The 19,830-nt window shown below is 34.8% G+C and overlaps 2 protein-coding genes across 3 annotated transcripts; both read right to left on the minus strand.

Moving 5' to 3' along the window:
* Positions 1 to 3,319: 3,319 nt before the first annotated feature.
* Positions 3,320 to 9,015, minus strand: LOC120629378 (ras-related protein Rab-40C). Its single transcript, XM_039898309.1, has 5 exons — positions 8,306 to 9,015; positions 7,468 to 7,605; positions 6,404 to 6,597; positions 5,870 to 6,092; positions 3,320 to 5,149 (listed from the first exon to the last, which is right to left on the minus strand). The coding sequence occupies exons 1-5, from the start codon at positions 8,406 to 8,408 to the stop codon at positions 4,938 to 4,940; spliced, it is 870 nt and encodes a 289-aa protein (XP_039754243.1). The 5' UTR covers positions 8,409 to 9,015; the 3' UTR covers positions 3,320 to 4,937.
* A 2,252-nt stretch (positions 9,016 to 11,267) lies between these two features.
* On the minus strand, positions 11,268 to 19,507 carry LOC120629368 (serine hydroxymethyltransferase). Of its 2 annotated transcripts, none has more exons than XM_039898298.1 (8): positions 19,269 to 19,507; positions 18,533 to 18,768; positions 17,459 to 17,574; positions 16,687 to 16,847; positions 15,930 to 16,125; positions 13,301 to 13,572; positions 12,173 to 12,392; positions 11,268 to 11,792 (listed from the first exon to the last, which is right to left on the minus strand). In XM_039898298.1, the coding sequence occupies exons 1-8, from the start codon at positions 19,383 to 19,385 to the stop codon at positions 11,554 to 11,556; spliced, it is 1,557 nt and encodes a 518-aa protein (XP_039754232.1). In that variant the 5' UTR covers positions 19,386 to 19,507; the 3' UTR covers positions 11,268 to 11,553. The 2 variants fall into 2 exon arrangements, with proteins under 2 accessions (XP_039754232.1, XP_039754233.1); XM_039898299.1 differs by lacking the exon at positions 19,269 to 19,507 and adding an exon at positions 19,080 to 19,220.
* Between the last annotated feature and the right edge of the window lie 323 nt (positions 19,508 to 19,830).

The raw sequence follows: 19,830 nt of genomic DNA on the forward strand, positions 1-19,830 counted from the left end.
GAATGATCGTTTACAATCTAGTAACAAGGACATATGGATAATGTTTCGCAGCGGTAACAAAAATTACTGGTCGACTAGGCTAGTCTCGTATTTCCCCCTTTATAGGGGGAGTCCCACATAACCATCGTCTTGTCCAAGGGTTGGAGGTAGCAATAAAGATTTTCCACCACGCCAAAAAAAGGCTAGTCTCGCATATTCAACAACAACACTTGCAATCAATATAGCGATCAGAATTTCACGATAAAGTATTTGCGTGCCCCATCCCGCTGTAAACCTAACATGATAATTTCGCCATGTTCTTTTTCAACACAAGTTTTATTTAAAAAAATAGTTGGTTATATGACTGTATATAAAGGATTTTTTGTTGAAAATTCAACTTATAAATTGCACACTTTAAGAGCCTATAACAGTCTAGTATTCTTTATAATTTTGTACAACCCAAATGAGTACCAATAACGTTACTAAAAGCCTCTGAAATAGGCAATTATTTGAATTTTGCTGCTAAATGTTGTAAAGAAATCTGTAAACCAAATTTTCAGGTCGCAAAGTAACGCTATCCTATTCACAATAACACTTAACTACTTTATTTTTTTTCATAGTTATAATTGACGGACTACGCAAATATGAGTAATGGTAAGTGGAAAATCATCAATAGAAATGCGAAGTATTGCGTGTGATAAACAGCACACGCAATACTTCGCAGGTAATGTAAGTAACATGTCCTACAAAGTACCGCGCCGTATACGTCAACCTCACGAATAGGTGTTAAGCCTCAATACACCGGCAATAGTGACCTTCATGCCAGAGCACAACAATTCTGCTTGGCGGCAGAATTAAGCATGAAGACAATACTCCGTCACAACAAGCGCCATTACTAATAAAAAAAACCTGTCAGTTTCGTTCAATTCAAATTAAATATTTGTATCCAACGAAATGAGAACAATTTTGTGAAATTAAATATAAATAACAAATCAAATATGCCAGCAAAGTGCATTGAGTCACGGATAATGCATGCATGTTTAACAAGAAAAGCGAAGAACAGCTGGGTTAGGGATACCGAAGGCTAATACAACATTTAATTACGCATTAATGACTCAGTTACCTTCTAGGGACGGATTGGACCAAACATGCATTGTATGACAGAGTTGTCCGGTTTCCTATTTACAATCCATTACTAAACATTTTATACAAACATGAACAGATGCTCGTTGCAAGAATGCGTTACAGATAAATATATGTAATATTTTTACAATGACATAGTGCAACAGATAATAGGGCACTTAATTCGGCAATCTCTTCAATATCCTCATAAAATGAATTGGAGCGATTTTCAATTTATTACATTCTTCTTAGACCATCATCCACGAATCATCAATTTGGACCAAAAATGAAAGTACCGGCCAAGACAAATATGTGCCTTATTTTTAAGAACTGGCCCTAGACATTTTTATGGAGAGTAACATAATTGTTTAGTCCGCTTTTTCCTATAAATAACTAGCTGATATCCGCGTGCCATAATGTATTTGGTAATATATAACACGTCTGTATTATTAAAAAAATGTGCAAACATTTCATTTGGTAGCAAAATTAAAGACTTTAAAACGCTAATAAAATCAAGGTCAGTAGTCCTAAAGCTTAGGTATCATAAAAAGAAATATTCAGGCGAAAACGTTTGTAACGGAATACAGCAATTCTTTTTTTGCTGGCACTTTCAGATTTGGCGCAAAATGGATTATATATTTCACAGTTTATCAATGTACATACTCGTACCTATGTCACACTTTTTCTATTTCATAATTATAATTATGTATATGTAGATGCTATGTAATATGAAATGTTAAATGCAAAATAAATGATGTATTGTCATATTATGATAAAACGCATACACAACCGCAGGTAGATACTATTACGAAATATAAAAAATAAAGTCATGGTACACATAGCGATCTGAACATTGCAATTGTGCTTATTCAAAAAGGATCAGAAAATACCCAATTTGAATTCCGTGGTATTAGAATTTGGCAAACGGTATTCAAATTCATTCAAGTAAGAAAACGTTAGTTGTAAATTTAACCAAAATATTTGTGAAACCTTATATCGAAAATATTCTTATTTTAATGGACAGTAAGTAAATTATTTAATTACGCTATATATTTTCAAGACCTTCAGTAGCTTAATTAATAAAATTGTACTTGTTTAAGTTCATATACATTTGAAGGAAAATTTCGAATAACTCGTTCTTTGATAAGAAAGTCAATTATCAAAATTATCAAAATTAAGCTTAATTTGCTATACTCCGCGAAAAGCAGGAGAATGTGTGTAGTGTAATTTATAATTTCTTCAATCCTTATACTCCACACCAAACAGATCCTCGGCATCCTCATCAGGAGATACAGGAGATACTTAACAATTATTCATTGTAAAGTCTACGCACGTTTCGGAGCGAAACGTGCGTAGAGGGTGTATTGCCGAGAATCTGTTTGGTGTGGAGTATAAGGATTGAAGAAATTATAAATTACACCACACAGATTCTCCTGCTTTTCGCGGAGTATAGCAAATTAAGCTTAATTTTGATAATATATCATGGATTTCCGCAAAGTAACGCCTGCTTCTATACAATACTAAGAAAGTCAACCTTATATTACGTGTTAGATAAATAAAGTTTTTTATTAGGAGTCAGAATTTATAATTTTATTGTGGGATTTTTAAAATGTTATGATTTATATTTTATTAACTTCTTAAAATTAAGACAGGACATTGGGCAATTTAAATATATATATTATGTAAGAACATACAGAGTGTATTTGGAGTACCCAAAAGGATCAAAGTTTATTTAATATTCCTTCTCAGTTGATTTATTAGTAACGTGTTTATCGTAACGATATGTTTGGAAATATTTTGGACAGTATATTTTTTTGGTGGAAAATTTAAATCCTCGAATTAGAAGGTCTTTTGTTAATGGTTAGTCCATAGAATTGTATCACCTGTATAAGATATAACTAGCTAGTACTAGACATAATATAATATATTAGAGTTCACGATCTACTTAGACGTTACAGGGCCCACCATTATGCCATCGACTTCCTGTGAGAACCAGGCAACCTGGCTGAAACACAGCAAAGTGATTTTTGTGCAACCCAGCCATCATATCCATTTAATATTTTCAATGATCCATACAACTGTCTCGGTTAAAATATACGTTTTGTATGAATACAACGAGTTGCTGGGAAAGATGCTTTTTTAAATAATTCATATAAAAATTCACACTGTATTATTTTATAATTATTTTTGTAATAAAAATAATTAATATAGTGTGAGTTTTTATAATAATTATTTCAAGATAATCAAGTAATTTAGATTTTTTTTTGTACTACGGAATGTAAATAGAATTTACATGTTTTGCTATTTGGTCCTCTCTCTCTCATCCTCTGACCAATCACAGTGATGGTTTACCTTTATGTAGTTGGGCAAGAGAGAGAGGGAGAGAGAGTGCTCCATATTAATTCGTTAAGGTGAAGAGAGTGTAGAAATTTGACCCTGATATGTCTAAATAGACCCGAATTCATAGTCTCTGCAAACCTTTCAAACGACATTTGAATTTATAATACGTACGTAAGTCAACACTAAGTAATTCTTGTTATAGTTCAGTTACTACGGAGGTTTATGTATGAGTCGCGCTTAACTACTAGTTCGCTCTGATCATTTGCACCTTGCCAATCGTGGAGTCGATTTCGAGTATCGAAACACTGCAACTTTAAAGAAAAATGGATCATATTGAACTTATCTTAGAGTCGTTAATTCTGTAATCCCATTTATTATTTTACAAACATTACGCGCTGAAAAAGCGTTTCACGGCTTTTCAAACCGTTTCCGTTGTAAATTACTAATGCCCCTTTTTTATCACATGGAAAATGTTTTTACTGGCCAAAAGGTCAAAAGTCCAAAAGTCTTTCCCGTTGATGCAATTGATTTCCTTGTCAAATTTTACCGAAATCTGTTCAGTCGTTTAGGCGTGGTGACAGACAAACAGCTACTTTCGACATTATAATAATATTAAGTAGAGATAATGTCCATATAACTTTATCATCACAAATTTACTCGTGTTCAGTGCAAACGAAAAGTTTAGTGCGACCCATATCAATAACGATTATACTATACGATTAAAAAGGACAAATACCTAGTTGCCGTGCTACAAAATATTCACATACTGTTATTGTTATAATTAAATAACACTTATATTCACAAAATTCACAATACATACGTTTAAGTAACAAATATCTTATACACTAAGCTTAATCTAATCACAAATCCGTTGTCAGTTACAGCCTGTGTGTTGTGTTTAGGATTCAATTTGGACATCGCTACATATTGTATTGGCTCTAAATAAGTAATCAGAATAACTGAAAAGCATGCAGCGTTTATTATTCTAATATTACAATGGCAGTTGGTAAGTTTTACTTTGTTTAGCATGATACAAATCTGTTTATTTTATTTATTGAGTGTGAAATGTTACCATTTGTTATGAAGCGAGTATAAAGGTTCACGATATAAACAGTATATTGTGTAATGTTGTCAGAGTACTGAGAAAAAATTCGTAATGCTTGGTATAGTATACCAACCCAAATATATTTTTTTGGCAATATAATTATGTTTTTTACAATCAGTGTTCGTCAATTTCATTTTTCTCAATAGCTAAGAAATACATGCCATTGGTGTCAATTTTATATGTGGTTTAAAAAAACGGACATGTATACCATAAATGATCCGACTCGAGGGACCATTTCGAGTTACCTTAAAAATATGTATTTTATTCGTAAATTTGGCAACTCCACGGCATCAAAGAGGATATACTAAAAGTTATAACGTAGATTGCCATTTAGGAAATTTTTGAAAGATTTATATCACGCTATCAAAGTTATAATTTAAAAAAAGATACTTTAAACAATATTGCAAGAGTTTCGTCCGGTGCAGTTGAGCCGTGTGTGATGAGGATGTTTAGAAGTCCGCGCGCGATGCCTGCTTGGCGCCGCGGAAATCGCGTAGGACTTGAGGTGAGACTTTAGTGTCGTCGGTAAGGGGAGCCTCTCCAACCCGTACACAGACGTGCGGGCCACTATCGCTCGACAGCATAGCTCTTGAAGACTGAGGACTGGCGAGAAAACAATGTAAGACAAAACACAAATAAATAGCGGTGATAGCCCAGTGGGTAGGATTTCGTCTTCACTTTCGGAGGGCCGAGTTCGAATCCCAGCACGCACCTCTATCTTTTCTTAAATATGTGCGTTTTAAATTTAAGTATCACTTGCTTGCACTTGCACAATATCACCGTGAAAGAACACATTGTAAGGAGTGATCTCCATATTGCTCTCAAAGGGGGTGAAATCCACCAATCCGCAATAGGCCAGCATGGTGGACTATAGCCTTACCCATTCTCATTGTGGGAGGAGATCTATGCAGTGTAGTGGGCCGTTAACGGCTTGACGTGAAGATGACATTAAAATATAACAATTAACAATGTAGTCATGAATTTTTGGTTTGGGCGAACGAAAAGATATAACGTAAACAAACTTTAGCACTATTTACGTGACAGAGAAAAAGACAATAGTATTTGTATACTTTACTCTTGCAAGTAGACAAACAGTACATCAAAGTTTATATTATTTATGTTTATCCCTTTTTTAGTTGACCTATGTTTCGATGTACCTATATAATGTACACAATTTAAAAAAGTAAGAAAAAAATAATGCTTATCGCTTAAAGCAATTTTCATAAGCCCACCTTTAACTGGGAAATCCCAATAAGAAAAAAAACAGGATGAATTAGGTACACACTACATGACAAGTTTTAAAAAATTTCAAGAAAAATTTACCTTTATTACTTCTCCACAGCCTTTCCATACCGTTCCGATGCAGCGCCATTCGAGACAATTCGCAGAAGCTCTCACGTATATTAAAATCACACAGTGGGCTTACTTCAAAGAACGCCATGTGGTTCTTTGCAGCATATAATTCAGCGTCTCTCTCTTGCACTTGTCGTTTGAATGCAAGGTGCAGCCGATTACCAACTAAAACCTTTGGGACTCCTGGTGTATGCTGGTGTGAGTAACAATTGTTAGATTAGATTTACATATGACAGTTATATTTAAAAAAAGTTGATTGAATGTTGCTTTTTGATTTTCCTTGCAGGACATAACATGTTCATCTTGCAATGAATTATTTATATATTGAATAAAGAGTGTTCAATTGTAACATGTTTATGTTAGAAAAGTGCAAATGCTGAGTTTTTGCTAGCTTCTTCTCTATAGAATGTGCCTTTTCAACCAGTGTGAGTTGTACCTTTATGTATTGGTTTTTTTACGGAAAGATTGCAAGTAAGTTTAAAAATATTATTCTTTATAGCTTACCTTTTCCACTTCCTCAAGCCATCTGTCAATACTATCAAAAGACCACTTATTTGTAATGTCATACACAAGCAGAATTCCTTGCGCCCCTCTTGAATATGAGCGTATTATTGTGCAAAATCTTCCCTGGCCAGAGGCGTCCCAAAGTTGCAGCTTCACTCTTTTACCATCCAAGAGGATTGTTGTTGTTTTGTAAGCTAAAAATTTAATTAATGCATCACATCATTCATAGTGTTTTTTATCAATTGCATGCAACCACCATTTCTAATCTGCTGATCCTTATCCTAGATTCCACTTCTTAATAGGAGGTATCTAGCTAGGATGGGGGAGGTATCTAGGAAGGTGGTATGCAGTCAATATGTATTAATATTTAAATATTGTTATAGTGCACTTTTAAGAATAATAAGTGTTTATTATAAGGATGTCAAAAGAGAAAGAAAATTTTATTAGGCCTGACAATTTAGTTTATAAGATTATTCAAAACTATTGGTGCTTTTTCATATTGTCATTCTTCTAAAAAGATCTATTTGATTGGATTTATTGAGAGAGGTAGTCAATCTATGTAATTACTTAAAGCAGAAAAGGATATGTCTTTCTTGAACATATATCTGACTTAATGGTTGTTTACTTTACACAATTTGGGAAATAAAAATGACAAAGTTACCATTAATGAAATTTGAATTCCTTTAAACCTTAGCTAATATATAATAAAATGTACAAAAATGACTGAGAATGAAACAAAAATTATAAAAATAAAATAATGCAAACTGCAACATTGCATACTAATTTCAACACTGTCAGGTCATGTCAAAAACTTAAAGGTTAAAGATTAGTTAGTCTTGTAGTTAAAGGACTGTTTTATATGCTCTACAAAGTCTACAAAGCATACAAAACAATAATTAAAAGCAACAAAGCTTGTGTAAAAGATTCGAATTAATTCTCTATACAAGTCAAGCTTTGAAAAGTAACTTACACCACACAATGCATTTATACAAACAGGTAGGCTATAAGATAAACAATATTGGTTTTAATAATATATTGTGAACTAAATCATAATCATTACTCACCACTGCCGCTACAGAATGGGGAGTCAGCTGAACCATCCTCTAGGTCTTGCAAAATCTCCTGTTTACCAACATCCGAGTCACCCACAAGCAGTACTTTTAGAAGGTAGTCATAGGATTTGGGAGCTGCTGGTGGCCTACCTAAAATATAATACCATTATTAACAACACATTATAAATAAATACGGTTTTGTATGCTTTGTAGCCCTAGGGCAATATTATTGGACTTTTCTATTTATATTTAATGCAATATTTTGTTCCCCTTTAATTAGCAATAATTTATTCCACCAACAGTTCTGGGTAATTTGTCAGGACTGCAGCATCAAAACACCTACCCACAAAATTTATGCTGCAGAGCTTTAGATGAGATACACTGACTGTGTTATGTGTATATCTTGGAATACATTCATATATGACAAAAACTTAAGACTTTAGGAGATACACTTATCTGCTGGTACAGCTTTCCTATTATTTTAAACTCATAGAAGTCATATAATTTTAATTGTAAAGTAAGTAATTTTAGAAGTTCTCAGATACTACAGTTTACATTATATGTATATTTTGCCTTACTACCTACTTTGGGTCAGTGGGATATGTGGTTTAATTTAAATATTCACACTATTCTAATGGGTAACTTAGTTCACCTTACATATTCTTAGCTTCAAAATTATGTCATGCAAAATCTTCATTCATAACATTTGAATACTGAATTAGGCAAATTTATTCAACTTTACATTTTAGGATCTTATATAAACTATACATGTTTCATTGATATTTGTTTATCGAATAGCAATCGTATCGCAAAATGATAAATAATCAATCAAAGATTTTCTTTTTCTTACCTGTTCTCTGATGGTGTGATCTAGGGAGTGTGGTACTCCCATTCTGTGCGACCTGGCCAGTCGCTTGCTGAGGTGCTGCTACCATGCCTGTGGTGGCGAACATAGTTCTAAAGTAGCTCGCCTGATTTTCAGGTGGTCTTTACCCCACGCAAATGTATACATAATATCGTCCAATGATTAATTTCTTGCGTTAGCCATGTAACTTATACAAGTGAAAGCATAAAACGACATAAAAATGGGGTTTTAATCACTTTGTCTTGTTATTTCACTGCAAATTTAGTGTTTGTCGAGTCCAACAAATAATACACATACGTAGTTTACGCAAGGTCGTCACTTTATTTACATTCGGACGGAATACTCTCAGATCCCTTTATGCCTTAATTGCTTACAGCTGATATGGAAGTTAAGAAAGCTTGTCTGATTAATGGTATATTTAATAGATCAATGGATACCGTATGACACTATTTTTTGAGATGAAAGAAAATAATAAATTGCTGTGATAAATTGTGAACGGAATTGAACGGATAATGATATCCACAGACGACAAATCAAAATATTATAAATTGTTGTTAAAAAAAATTTGAGGCTAGAAACACTGATACCGATCTCATCTAAAATGTTGGTATCGTAATGGTTCCTTGAGCTGAATGGATCACAACTTTTGTCTCTGGAATGGATGGTGGAAGACTTACAGCTGTGTAATCGGACCTTTATAACGGCACTCACCATCCATAGACAATTGTTGTACTTCTCTTTAAATAACCCGCTGAAAAAATCTCATTCGAAATTAACATTTGAAAATTATTGATAACTAGCTGTTCTCAGCGGTTTTACCTGCGTTTAGGGTCGTTACTATTATAATATTAAGTTACAGAAAGTAGCTGTTAGTTTGTTAGTTTGCTGAACTAAAATTTGTAAATTTTCTAAATTCTTTCTAACTCATAAAATCTATTTATGCTGTTCATAAGTTCATCCATTACTTAAAAACATACCAAAAAATATTTCCTCTCATAATAATAATAAACATGATTAGCCAATTGTCGACGGACCGATCAATGTACGGTCTGCGATCTGTGTTAAAATACTTCCTTGTTTTGTTCAAAATTATCGTAACAAATTTACTCATATAACCTACGTGTAAGATACCTAATATTTCTAGTGTTTGCATAGACTTCGCGCTGTAACGCAAATTTGAGAGCAAACGTCATAACGTACCTACTTATTTATATATTTGCTAATTACAAAGCTACACAGCTTACAAAGCTTTTAAGTTTTTTTTAATGGTATGTAATTATTGACTGACCAAAGAGATAGGCCATTTCAGGGTAAGTGGAATAGCATCACCTATAACCTATATTATTTAATTGTAATCTGTGTTTGTCTGCAGTGTAAATGCATGTTTGAGTGTGAGTACCTGTATGTGTTTGTAATTATTATAGTTTAGAGTTTCAAGTTCCAAAGATTTCTTGTTATCTAGGCTATAATTTTTAACAAGTTTATGGGGAATAGAAAAATAAAAACATTCATGAAAACAAAAACAAAAAATTAACAGTAATAACAATACAATTCAGAACGCGACTGTACACTGGAACCGCGCGGGGTGTCATATCGGTACGGGAGACGGAATACGACTGGAGAGCCAATAAGCGCGTGCGAACAATACGCACACCCTCCCCGCGACCCGCTTACTGATACCTTATTTTTGACTTCTGCGCAATAACGGTCACCGCTAGACTTTCGTGCCGCTACTTATACATCACAGATAGTTTTGTATTCTTCATAAACACCATTGGAGTATTAATGACATAAAAGGGAACATCGGCATCAGTTACCGGCTGTCCCCAACCCACCCTTGGCAGCTTTGAAAGTCATTTCAGCGTAATCCCATACCTCGGCCCCTAAGTGTCAATTAAAGTTCCTATTATACTACACGACATTAAATCAGTTGAAGTAAATCCAGCTGGTTCTGCAATTTTTATATCGCTTTTAATAAATCAATATGAAACACAACAGTTCTTATACAAAAATTAGAAATATATTCATATTAAACAGAGATTCTTACAAACGTAAAAGTGTTACATAAAGAAGATATAATCTTAACAGTAATTAAAAATGCAACGTGCAATGTACCTTGTAACAAAAATTCATAAATAATAATATTACAAGTTTGCATAAATAGCAACCTAGATTGCAAGAAACTTAATACAAAAAAAAACTTATTCAGCTTATACTTTTTGCTATAAAATTGTATAAAATGCCACAGATTCGTTTACAGTTTACATTATTTACTTAACAAATAGTACACAACTATCTCTAGCATATTTATGGCTAGCGTACAAACGTAAATTTATGCGTGTAATAAGATAAAGATTCCAATGTTTGGGCATCGATTCGAAAGGGAATATCCCTATTGTCCCCAATCTCTAAACATTGGAATCTTAATCTTTTTACATCAGATACGTTCGGTAAACATAAAAATACTCTGAGCTGCCAAATTACGCTGGACCTAAGGTCAATGCCTATGTCATTCCAACGAGCAGACGGTGATGCAACCGGGATAGTTGAAAAAAGTGAAGCAAATAGCAATCGTAGCCATTTGGAACAGAAAAAACAACCTGGAAATTTGTGTGTATGCATTAACCCAATAATTAATTTATGTATTTGTATTTAGCTATTTGAATGTAGGTTTATAATAATTTTACACCACCTGTCCGCTCTCGCTCATCTTGTCCTAATCCAAAGGTTGCCTGGCAGGGATCGCTCCTAAGCGATAAGGCCGCCTTTTGTATTCTACTTCTGTCTTTGTATTTCCATTGTTTTTTTTATTTTCCTAACTTCATGGTGGTGTACAAATAAAGAGTTAAATAATAATAATTTAAACCCATGTTTGTATGTTAAATAAAAAGTTTTTTCTCGCGTTCGTCGGTACAAATGCAATAATAATAATTAAACTCAAGGTTATTTTGTGTGTATAAAGGCATATCTCTACACATCGTATTTTTTTAATACAAGTTTCAACATACACGATTTGACGTATCCATTTATAGCTAATATATATTCTTTAAATATATTTTGTCATTTCATTTTGTCTGCTATTAATTATTCCCTACTACGGGAAAGTATGTGTTAAAAGTCTATGTAGATTGTAGGTATAGTCATTTCACAGTTTTAAATAACTATATAGGAACATGATAAATCTAATGGCAATAATAGAAAGATGCATTATATTATACAATAGCTTGTTAGTTTTAATATGTTTCATAACCAGGTAATGAGAATGATCTGCTGTAGGTTTCGATGTCTTCTTTGAGGTTGTTGATTTTAGTTTTTATGTCGGCATTTTCGACTGTAACTTTATTGAAGTCTACCAATTTGGGGCCCGATATCTTGGTGATTTCTTGGGCCAGCTTTAAAGCTTGGTCAATATAATCAACAACCCTGTCAATGTCGGTTTCTTTTAAGCCTCTTGTAGTCAACGCTGGCGTACCTGTAAGAACATAACATATATTAATTAATTTGGAAATCTTTTTTATTAAACGGAACGTTAAACGGAGCTTATTTAAAGCAGTGGCGTGCACTCCATACATGCACAAAAGCTCTGCATACCCTAACATAGATATATAACTCGAATAGGAGGAGAATTTGTGCTGTATTGTGCAATTTTCCTGGTGTATGCATACCCTGGTAAGAAACCCAATGCACGCTACTGATTTAAAGGAACGTCGAAACCTGTTAGGGAGTATGATAGTCGCACAACCATACTCCCTAACAGGTTAGTCCACTACATCTTAAACTGCATCATCCTTTACTACCAGGTGAGATTGCAGTCAAAGTTAACTTGTAGAGGAATAAAAAAAAAATACTCACCTAGTCGGATGCCGCTGGGGTTGAGAGCACTCTTGTCTCCTGGCACGGTGTTCTTGTTGCAAGCGATACTGCACAGCTCCAGGATACGTTCTGCGCGGGCACCGGTGAGGCCGCCGTTGCGCATATCCACAAGCACCAAGTGAACGTCAGTACCGCCGGTTGCGATTTCGTAGCCACGCGATTTTAGACCTTCGCACAACCGCTGAGCGTTCTTTATCACCTGGCAAGTATAATATTTATATAAATAACTAGCTGTTGCCCGCGACTTCGTCTGCGTTTGATTTTGTTTTTAAAGTATTCAGTATCGCTAAGCCTTAAATGAGTATAGTTGTATATACATATAACATGTGACTGTCAATTAATTATAGACAAAAAATTTGCAATAAAATAAAATTGCGACTATAATTAAAGATCTAAGCTACCCTATCTCTTAAGTTGGACCAGACTGCTCACGGTGTGCCAATTTAATTTAAAATCGGTTCAGTAGTTTAGGAGTCCATCGCGGACAAACATCGTGACAGGAGATTTATATATATTAAGATGAGTTGAAATGTTCCAAAACTGATTTATTGTTAGCAAGTTTGCCTACTATCTGCTACGACAACGATGACCTTCGTAGTGCAGCGGTGAGCGCTATGGATTTAAGCGGGAGTTCCCGGGTTCTATTACCGGCAGGGGAAATTTGGGAATTTCGTAGCTTGTGTTATGGGTACTAAGATGACTGATGAATATGTTTGTAAATAATATACATTAAGACTTACAATATACAGATAAACAACCAGGCACTGAAAACCATTCATGTTCATCACAAACATTTTTCAGTTGTGGGAATTGAACCTACAACTTTGGACTTAGAAAGCAGGGTCGCTGCCAGTGGCGTGCATAGAGGGTATGCAACGGGTATGCAGATGATATAAAATGAAGAAAATCTCCAGTACGAGCTATAAATACTTAAGGGTAGGCTTTTTGTAACTCTCACAATGCCTATCCTTAAGTTTTTTCTAACTCTGACTAGAAATTTTCGTCATTTTTTATCATCTGCATACCCTGTGCATACCCTCTGTACACGCCACTGGTCGCTGCCCACTGCGCCAATCGCCGTCAAATCTTTAAGTTTTTAAGACTGACCTGTCGTTGGTATTCCACAAACTCGGGCATAGTGGCCTGTTTCATTGCAGTAGCGATCGCAGCTATAGCGTGGTTGTGTGGCCCGCCCTGCAGCCCTGGGAACACCGCCTGGTTTATTTTGTTCTCGAAGTCGTACATTATCTTCTCTCCCTTGGCGTTCACGGACCGCACTCCTTTCCGGTAGAAAATCACGCCTGCACGGGGTCCCCGTAACGTCTTGTGCGTTGTTGTGGTAACTATATCGCAGACGTCGAATGGGCTAGGGATAACGCCTGTAAAAATAATTATAGTTTTAAGGCTCAGAGTCAATCAGCGGGCGGTGGGGAGAGCTATGCTACGTGTATCTTAAATAAGAAATAAGGAGATCCGTAGAAGAACTAGAGTTACCGACATAACTTAGCGAGTCGCGAAGCTGAAGTGGCAATGGGTAGAGCACATAGCTCAGAGAACCGATGGACGTTGGGGTCTTAAGGTGCTAGATTGGCCACCCCGCACCGGTAAACGCAGCGTAGGTGCCGACCTACCGTTGGGGGCCGCCCCAACGAGGCGGATAGATGACATCAGGCGAGTCGCTGGGAGCCGCTGGAGGCAAGCGGGCCAGGACTGTGGATTGTGGAACTACCTACAGAAGACCTATATCCAGCAGTGGGCGTCAATTGGATTAATTGATGAAGCTATAGTTGCGGTAATAGCCTAGTCTAAGACTTCGTATAGACCCACCACTAACTTCTCAGATCGATGTGTTTAAGCAATACTTCACTCTTTTCACTTTAACGGTGAAAGAAAACATCGTGATGAAACCTACATTCCAGAGAGATCTACATAAAATTTTCAAAGGCGTGTGAAGTAGCGTGGTGGACTACGGCCTAAACTCTTCACATTCTTAGAGGACTCCCGTGCCCTGTAAAGGATTGATGATTGAAATTATCATGGTCAAACTATAAACGGCTCCTTGAAAGGAGCTACTATGCTGATGGGGTACGTAAGTATTCATAATAAAAATAAACTTTTGTTTAACATCAATAAGGACAAACAATTATACACTTTGTTTCATTAAAAATACGCAGCGATAACCATAACATCAGCTGTATTTGAATTTAAGGTTAAAGTGGGTAACGGTTTGCTATGGCAATGCTATAATAAACTTTTGTTTAACATCAATAAGGACAAACAATTAAAAACTTTTGTTTCATTAAAATACGCAGTGACAACCATAACAGCAGCTGTATTTGAATTTAAGGTTAAAGTGGGTAACGGTTTGCTATGGCAATGCTATAATAAACTTTTGTTTAACATCAATAAGGACAAACAATTAAAAACTTTTGTTTCATTAAAATACGCAGTGACAACCATAACAGCAGCTGTATTTGAATTTAAGGTTAAAGTGGGTAACGGTTTGCTATGGCAATGCTATAATAAACTTTTGTTTAACATCAATAAGGACAAACAATTAAAAACTTTTGTTTCATTAAAATACGCAGTGACAACCATAACAGCAGCTGTATTTGAATTTAAGGTTAAAGTGGGTTACGCTGAAGTTACGCTGAACGGAAGTTGTAGCTTCATTCAATTGATGTTTTAATAATAACTCGTTTAGCAGTATGCGGTGTTTGGTTTTGTGACGTAATTACAACTTTTGGTAGTCTGTATCACAAAATAAATGATTTAATATTGATTAAGATAGTGAAAATTCGCGTTTGTTAAAAGATGATTCATTTTAAAAGATAAATAAAGTAAATTCCAAACAATAGTTTTTTTTTCAATACATTGTTTGTTGCCTTTATTAGGGGTTTTCAAAAATCCGGTGGCAACCGTTTGTTTTCCAGGGATAAAGGTAACCCTGTGATATTAATCTCCGTGCTTTAAACTAATGATATGACAAAAATCAAGTTTCGCATTTATATTGTTAGTAAGTATGACGTCGCTTGTAAACATATTTTATATCGTAATTCATTACGCAAATATTGGTTCGATATGCGAAATCAAAATCTAAAACAGCTAATCGGAGGGTCATAAGTTTAAAGTTTGCGTATTTAGTAGAAAATAGCTCTACCAGTTATTAATTTTATCATTGTTTACAAATTTCATCTCAGTAGGAGGTCGGTCTTATTACGTTAATTGTTGCATCATTTATTTATGTACATGTAACTATCTGTTGAACAAACGATAAGACTTTCAAAAATGATGCAAGCTTGTTATATTTTAGTGAATAAGTATCTTTAACGAGTCAATTATTCCTAGATCGTTAACAACAAAGTAAACAAAACGCGTAAGCAACGTATTTTAGCACTTAAGTAAATCATAATCACAATCGTTACTAATATCATTTGCTTCGACGCGCCACGGTGAAGGAAAACAGCGTGAGGAAACCTGCATACTGAGAGTTGTACATAATGTTCTGGGCCAGCTCATCATCAGGTCAACTTCTCATTGTGGGAGGAGACCCGTGCCCTGTAGTAGGCCAGTAATGGGACGATATGATGATATTCCTTATTCAAATCATAAAAGCCCCTAGGGACTCCGGTACAACATTACTTACACGCTAAACCTATACCTATATATACCTTTCAATACTAGGCTATTTAATAAGGCATTTTCGAGCTAGGGGTGTGAAAAATATTATATGTACCTGCAGCAACAAGTCCAGAGATATGGGCCATATCTGCCATCAGAATAGCGCCGTTTTCATCTGCGATCTGGCGGAAGCGTTTGTAGTCTAGGCAACGTGAATAGCAGCTGATACCCGCTATAATTAAGCGGGGCTTAAAAAGCCTTGCTGTTTCTGCTAGCTTGTCATAATCTATGAGACCTGTTTTTGTATCAACCTGGTGATAGATAAAAAAGCTTTGCGTAAAAATTTAATAAAAATTAAAGTTTATTAGGAAAATTAAGCTTAATTGGATTTCCCCAAAGTTAAGTTAGAATTTCATAAAACTTGTGCTCTATTTATTCATTCAACTACAAGTTAACACTTGACTGCTATAACAAAGGCTGCTAAGTGATAATATAGTCGAAGATGGTTATATTAAACCCGTACCCCTATTTGGTTATTACACAACATCGTACTGGTACGTTTAATCAATGGGCAGCACGCCTTTGTCGGCATGGTGGTAACTAGCCTTGGCCGAAGCCTCCCTGACCTGACCTGACCAGACCAGAAAAATTTCAGTAATTTGAGTCAAAACGTGACAGCACTGTCACATTAATCTGACATTATTTTCATGTTATAATGGAATAAAGCTATTACACAATTGAACATTGTTACTTAAGTTTACATTTTGTAAGAAATATTTTAATGTTGTGTTGCATTATTTAATATTAACGATATTTACCTAATTATAATATTCGTTAAGCAAGAAACACACTGAGTTTGGGAGTTTGCTTACCTTGTATGGCATACTCTCAAAGAAGATTGAAGTAGCTGATATCTTCTTAGTGGCTGTAAAGAATCCATGCGTGAGATGTCCACCATCGGGCAAGTCTAAGCCCATGATGCGGCCATGAGGCTCCACAATGCCAGTGTATACTGCGAAGTTAGCTGGTGACCCTAAAGACAATAATAGATTTTTTTAATGATGATTATAGAGGTACACACTGCGCTTTTGGAATGAGCTCGGCTGGCTGGAGTGATACCCACTGGGTAGCTGCATCAGCGGCCAAATGTACAACAGACAGTTCAGGCCAACCAAGAATAAGAAGGGGTGCACACAACTTCCTATTTTAACTAAGTTGATAAAAGTTAAAGAAGCCCTGAGCGGTGATAGCCTAGTGGTTAGGGCTTCGGCTTCCTTTATGTTTAAACAATTGAACAAGCATTTTCCACAAACAATTAAATAATACAAAAGTAACAATTAAAGCTCTAAAAGCTGAAGGAAAATGCCTGAAAGTTCTCCATAATGTTTTTAAAGTTATATAAAGTCTACAAATTTAAAATATTTAATTATGCAAAGAGACTCTAGTAGTGAATGGATAATGGGTTGATAATGCTGATGAAAAGAAGTCCCATACTCTTCACAGTACAAGGTGACAGTAAACTTTTCAATTGATGGTGTTAATATTTTTTACCTTCATTAAATTAAAATGATAACTATGGACTATAACCATAAAATATATATACAATAAAGCAACATCAATCAAAAAATATGAATAAAGTATTACCTGAGTAAGGCTGAACATTCACACCCCAGTCTTCAGATTTTAGTCTATATGCTTCTAATGACCTTTGCTGTGCCATAATTTCAATTTCATCAATAAATTCATTGCCTCCATAGTATCTAAAATAAGAAAAATAAAAAAATCAAACTTATGAAATTAAGATGTATTCTGAGATATTGCTTACTTTTAAGCCAATTGGTTCAACTCTAGCAAAAACCTTAGTATGAATTATATATTTTCATGAATTATTCAATAATAATGTCCTGTCAACAGAGCATAGCAAACTTGTGGTAGAAGGTTCTGCAGTAACCATATAAATCAGATTTAAATATTTCCGTTTTTGGTTGAAGTATTCTCAGCCTATTAGTGTCCCAATGTTGGGCAAAAGCCTCCTGTCTTATAGGAGGAAAATGAGTGATCTTCACACTGCTCAGATGCAGGTTAATGGACTTGAACAGTAAGTGTCTCAAGCACTAGGTTGATAATAACCATGGTTGTTATCACTAGATACACCCATACCCTGACTGACAGATTACCATGCTCTCTAAGGCAAGGTTAGCAGGAGATATTTTGCCCACAGGGAGAAAGGACAAAATGGTGAATGTTTTGTTCTAATTATTTTTGAATTTTTGGTTATCATCATTATTGTTTTTTTTTATTCTTAATTTAATATAGCTATTTATGTTTTATTTTTTGTAATTATTACTGGCTGTTTTTTTTTGGAAACTAATTGGGCAACTGTAATGTCTTCACAGGGTGTGTTGTTAAATAAATAAAATGTATATCCCCTCCCAGTTTTATCTACACTACAAAAATAGGCACATGGGTGGAAATATTATGCAACATATATAAATGTGTCAAACTTCTTTCCCATGTTAGTGGATATAATTGTTGGAAAAAATTGGTGTCCTGTCTATGCTAGCCGTGCAACTACAGGTTGACCCTACCCAATAATCAGGGTTTCTTAACTACAGATTACAAGAATCAGTAGTTAAGCATGCTAATCACTGCACCTAGGCAGTTTAGAACCAGACAGTTAAAAATTTAAAATAAATATTTAAATCTGAGCACACCAACCTTTGATGTGGCATTCCCTCTGAATATTTATTGTGCAAGCATGAACTAAGGCACTGAAGAACAGGCACAGATGTAAAGTTCTCAGATGCAATCATTTCAAGACCACTTGCTTGCCGTTGCTTCTCTTTCTTGATTATTTCAAACAGTTCCGGGTCAGTGTCCCACAAGTTTCCATTCAAAAATGCGTTACTCATGATTGCAGTTGTATTAAAATTTCTTACTACAAATATATTATTCTGTAAAAACAAATTTTATTTAAACAATATTAGGTTTTGATTTCAATGATACGTGAGACTGTTTCACAATAAATTACAAACTGAACTGATAGTGAATTTAAATCTCTAGTCTTAATACACGGGTCTGAGCAGCATTGACCTCACTGATATAACTTTATAACGCAATCACAAACAAGAATTGATTGGTTCTTTATTTCGACAATCGTCTATGCGAACGACAAACATGCTTTCGCAAGACGTTTGTCAATACGCAATCAATGTATGAATTTATGAAAACAGTGATAGTAATTTCACTAAATAATATCACTCACATAAGTATTACGGATACAAAGGTTGAATGTTCTTTAATATGATTAATAATCTCTTATATTTGGTAAATGACCAATCTAACTTAACCTCGAAGAATAGAAGTTAAAAGATAAAAGTTACAAATTGGTTACAAAAAACTAAAGTCGAAACTTCTTTGACAACTTTTATTGAACTGTTTATTGTTTACTTACGTTACGGTGTCTTGTTGCCTGCAATTCTTGTGTAGAACCCGATACAATTTGTGATATGTGCGTGTTAATTCTGCGAGTTATGTCGCGAAAAAAACCTCGCACTATGCCGATATTCATCTTTTATATATTCGAAACTAAATCTTGCTGGAATCCTCACCGTTATGTTATTTCTTTTCTTAAAACAAGAGCTAATTTTATCAATTTTGATAACCCATTATGAACTCTATTATCGTATTATCTATTGACTGTACGTTCCACTGTCATTTTTGACTTAGCGCCATAATAGTCATGTTAACCAACTTTACAAGACTATAGGTGCTTAGGCACAGCGCAAGTAATACGCTCAAAATTTATTTTCGGTTGTTATGTTTCAGTGTGAAAGGTTTGTTCTTGCATTGAGCGGAAAATAGGATTGCTGATTGATTGCAAGAATGGAAATAGTTTTATCTTATTTTAAAATCATTAAGTGAAATTATCAAATACTTTTTACAATAAATGTAAGTGCACAATCCACGGTAATCGGATTGAAACTTCTTAAAACACTTCTCACATTATATTCTTC

Source organism: Pararge aegeria, chromosome 14 (genome assembly GCF_905163445.1).
Source record: "Pararge aegeria chromosome 14, ilParAegt1.1, whole genome shotgun sequence".
Taxonomy (NCBI): Eukaryota; Metazoa; Arthropoda; class Insecta; order Lepidoptera; family Nymphalidae; genus Pararge; species Pararge aegeria.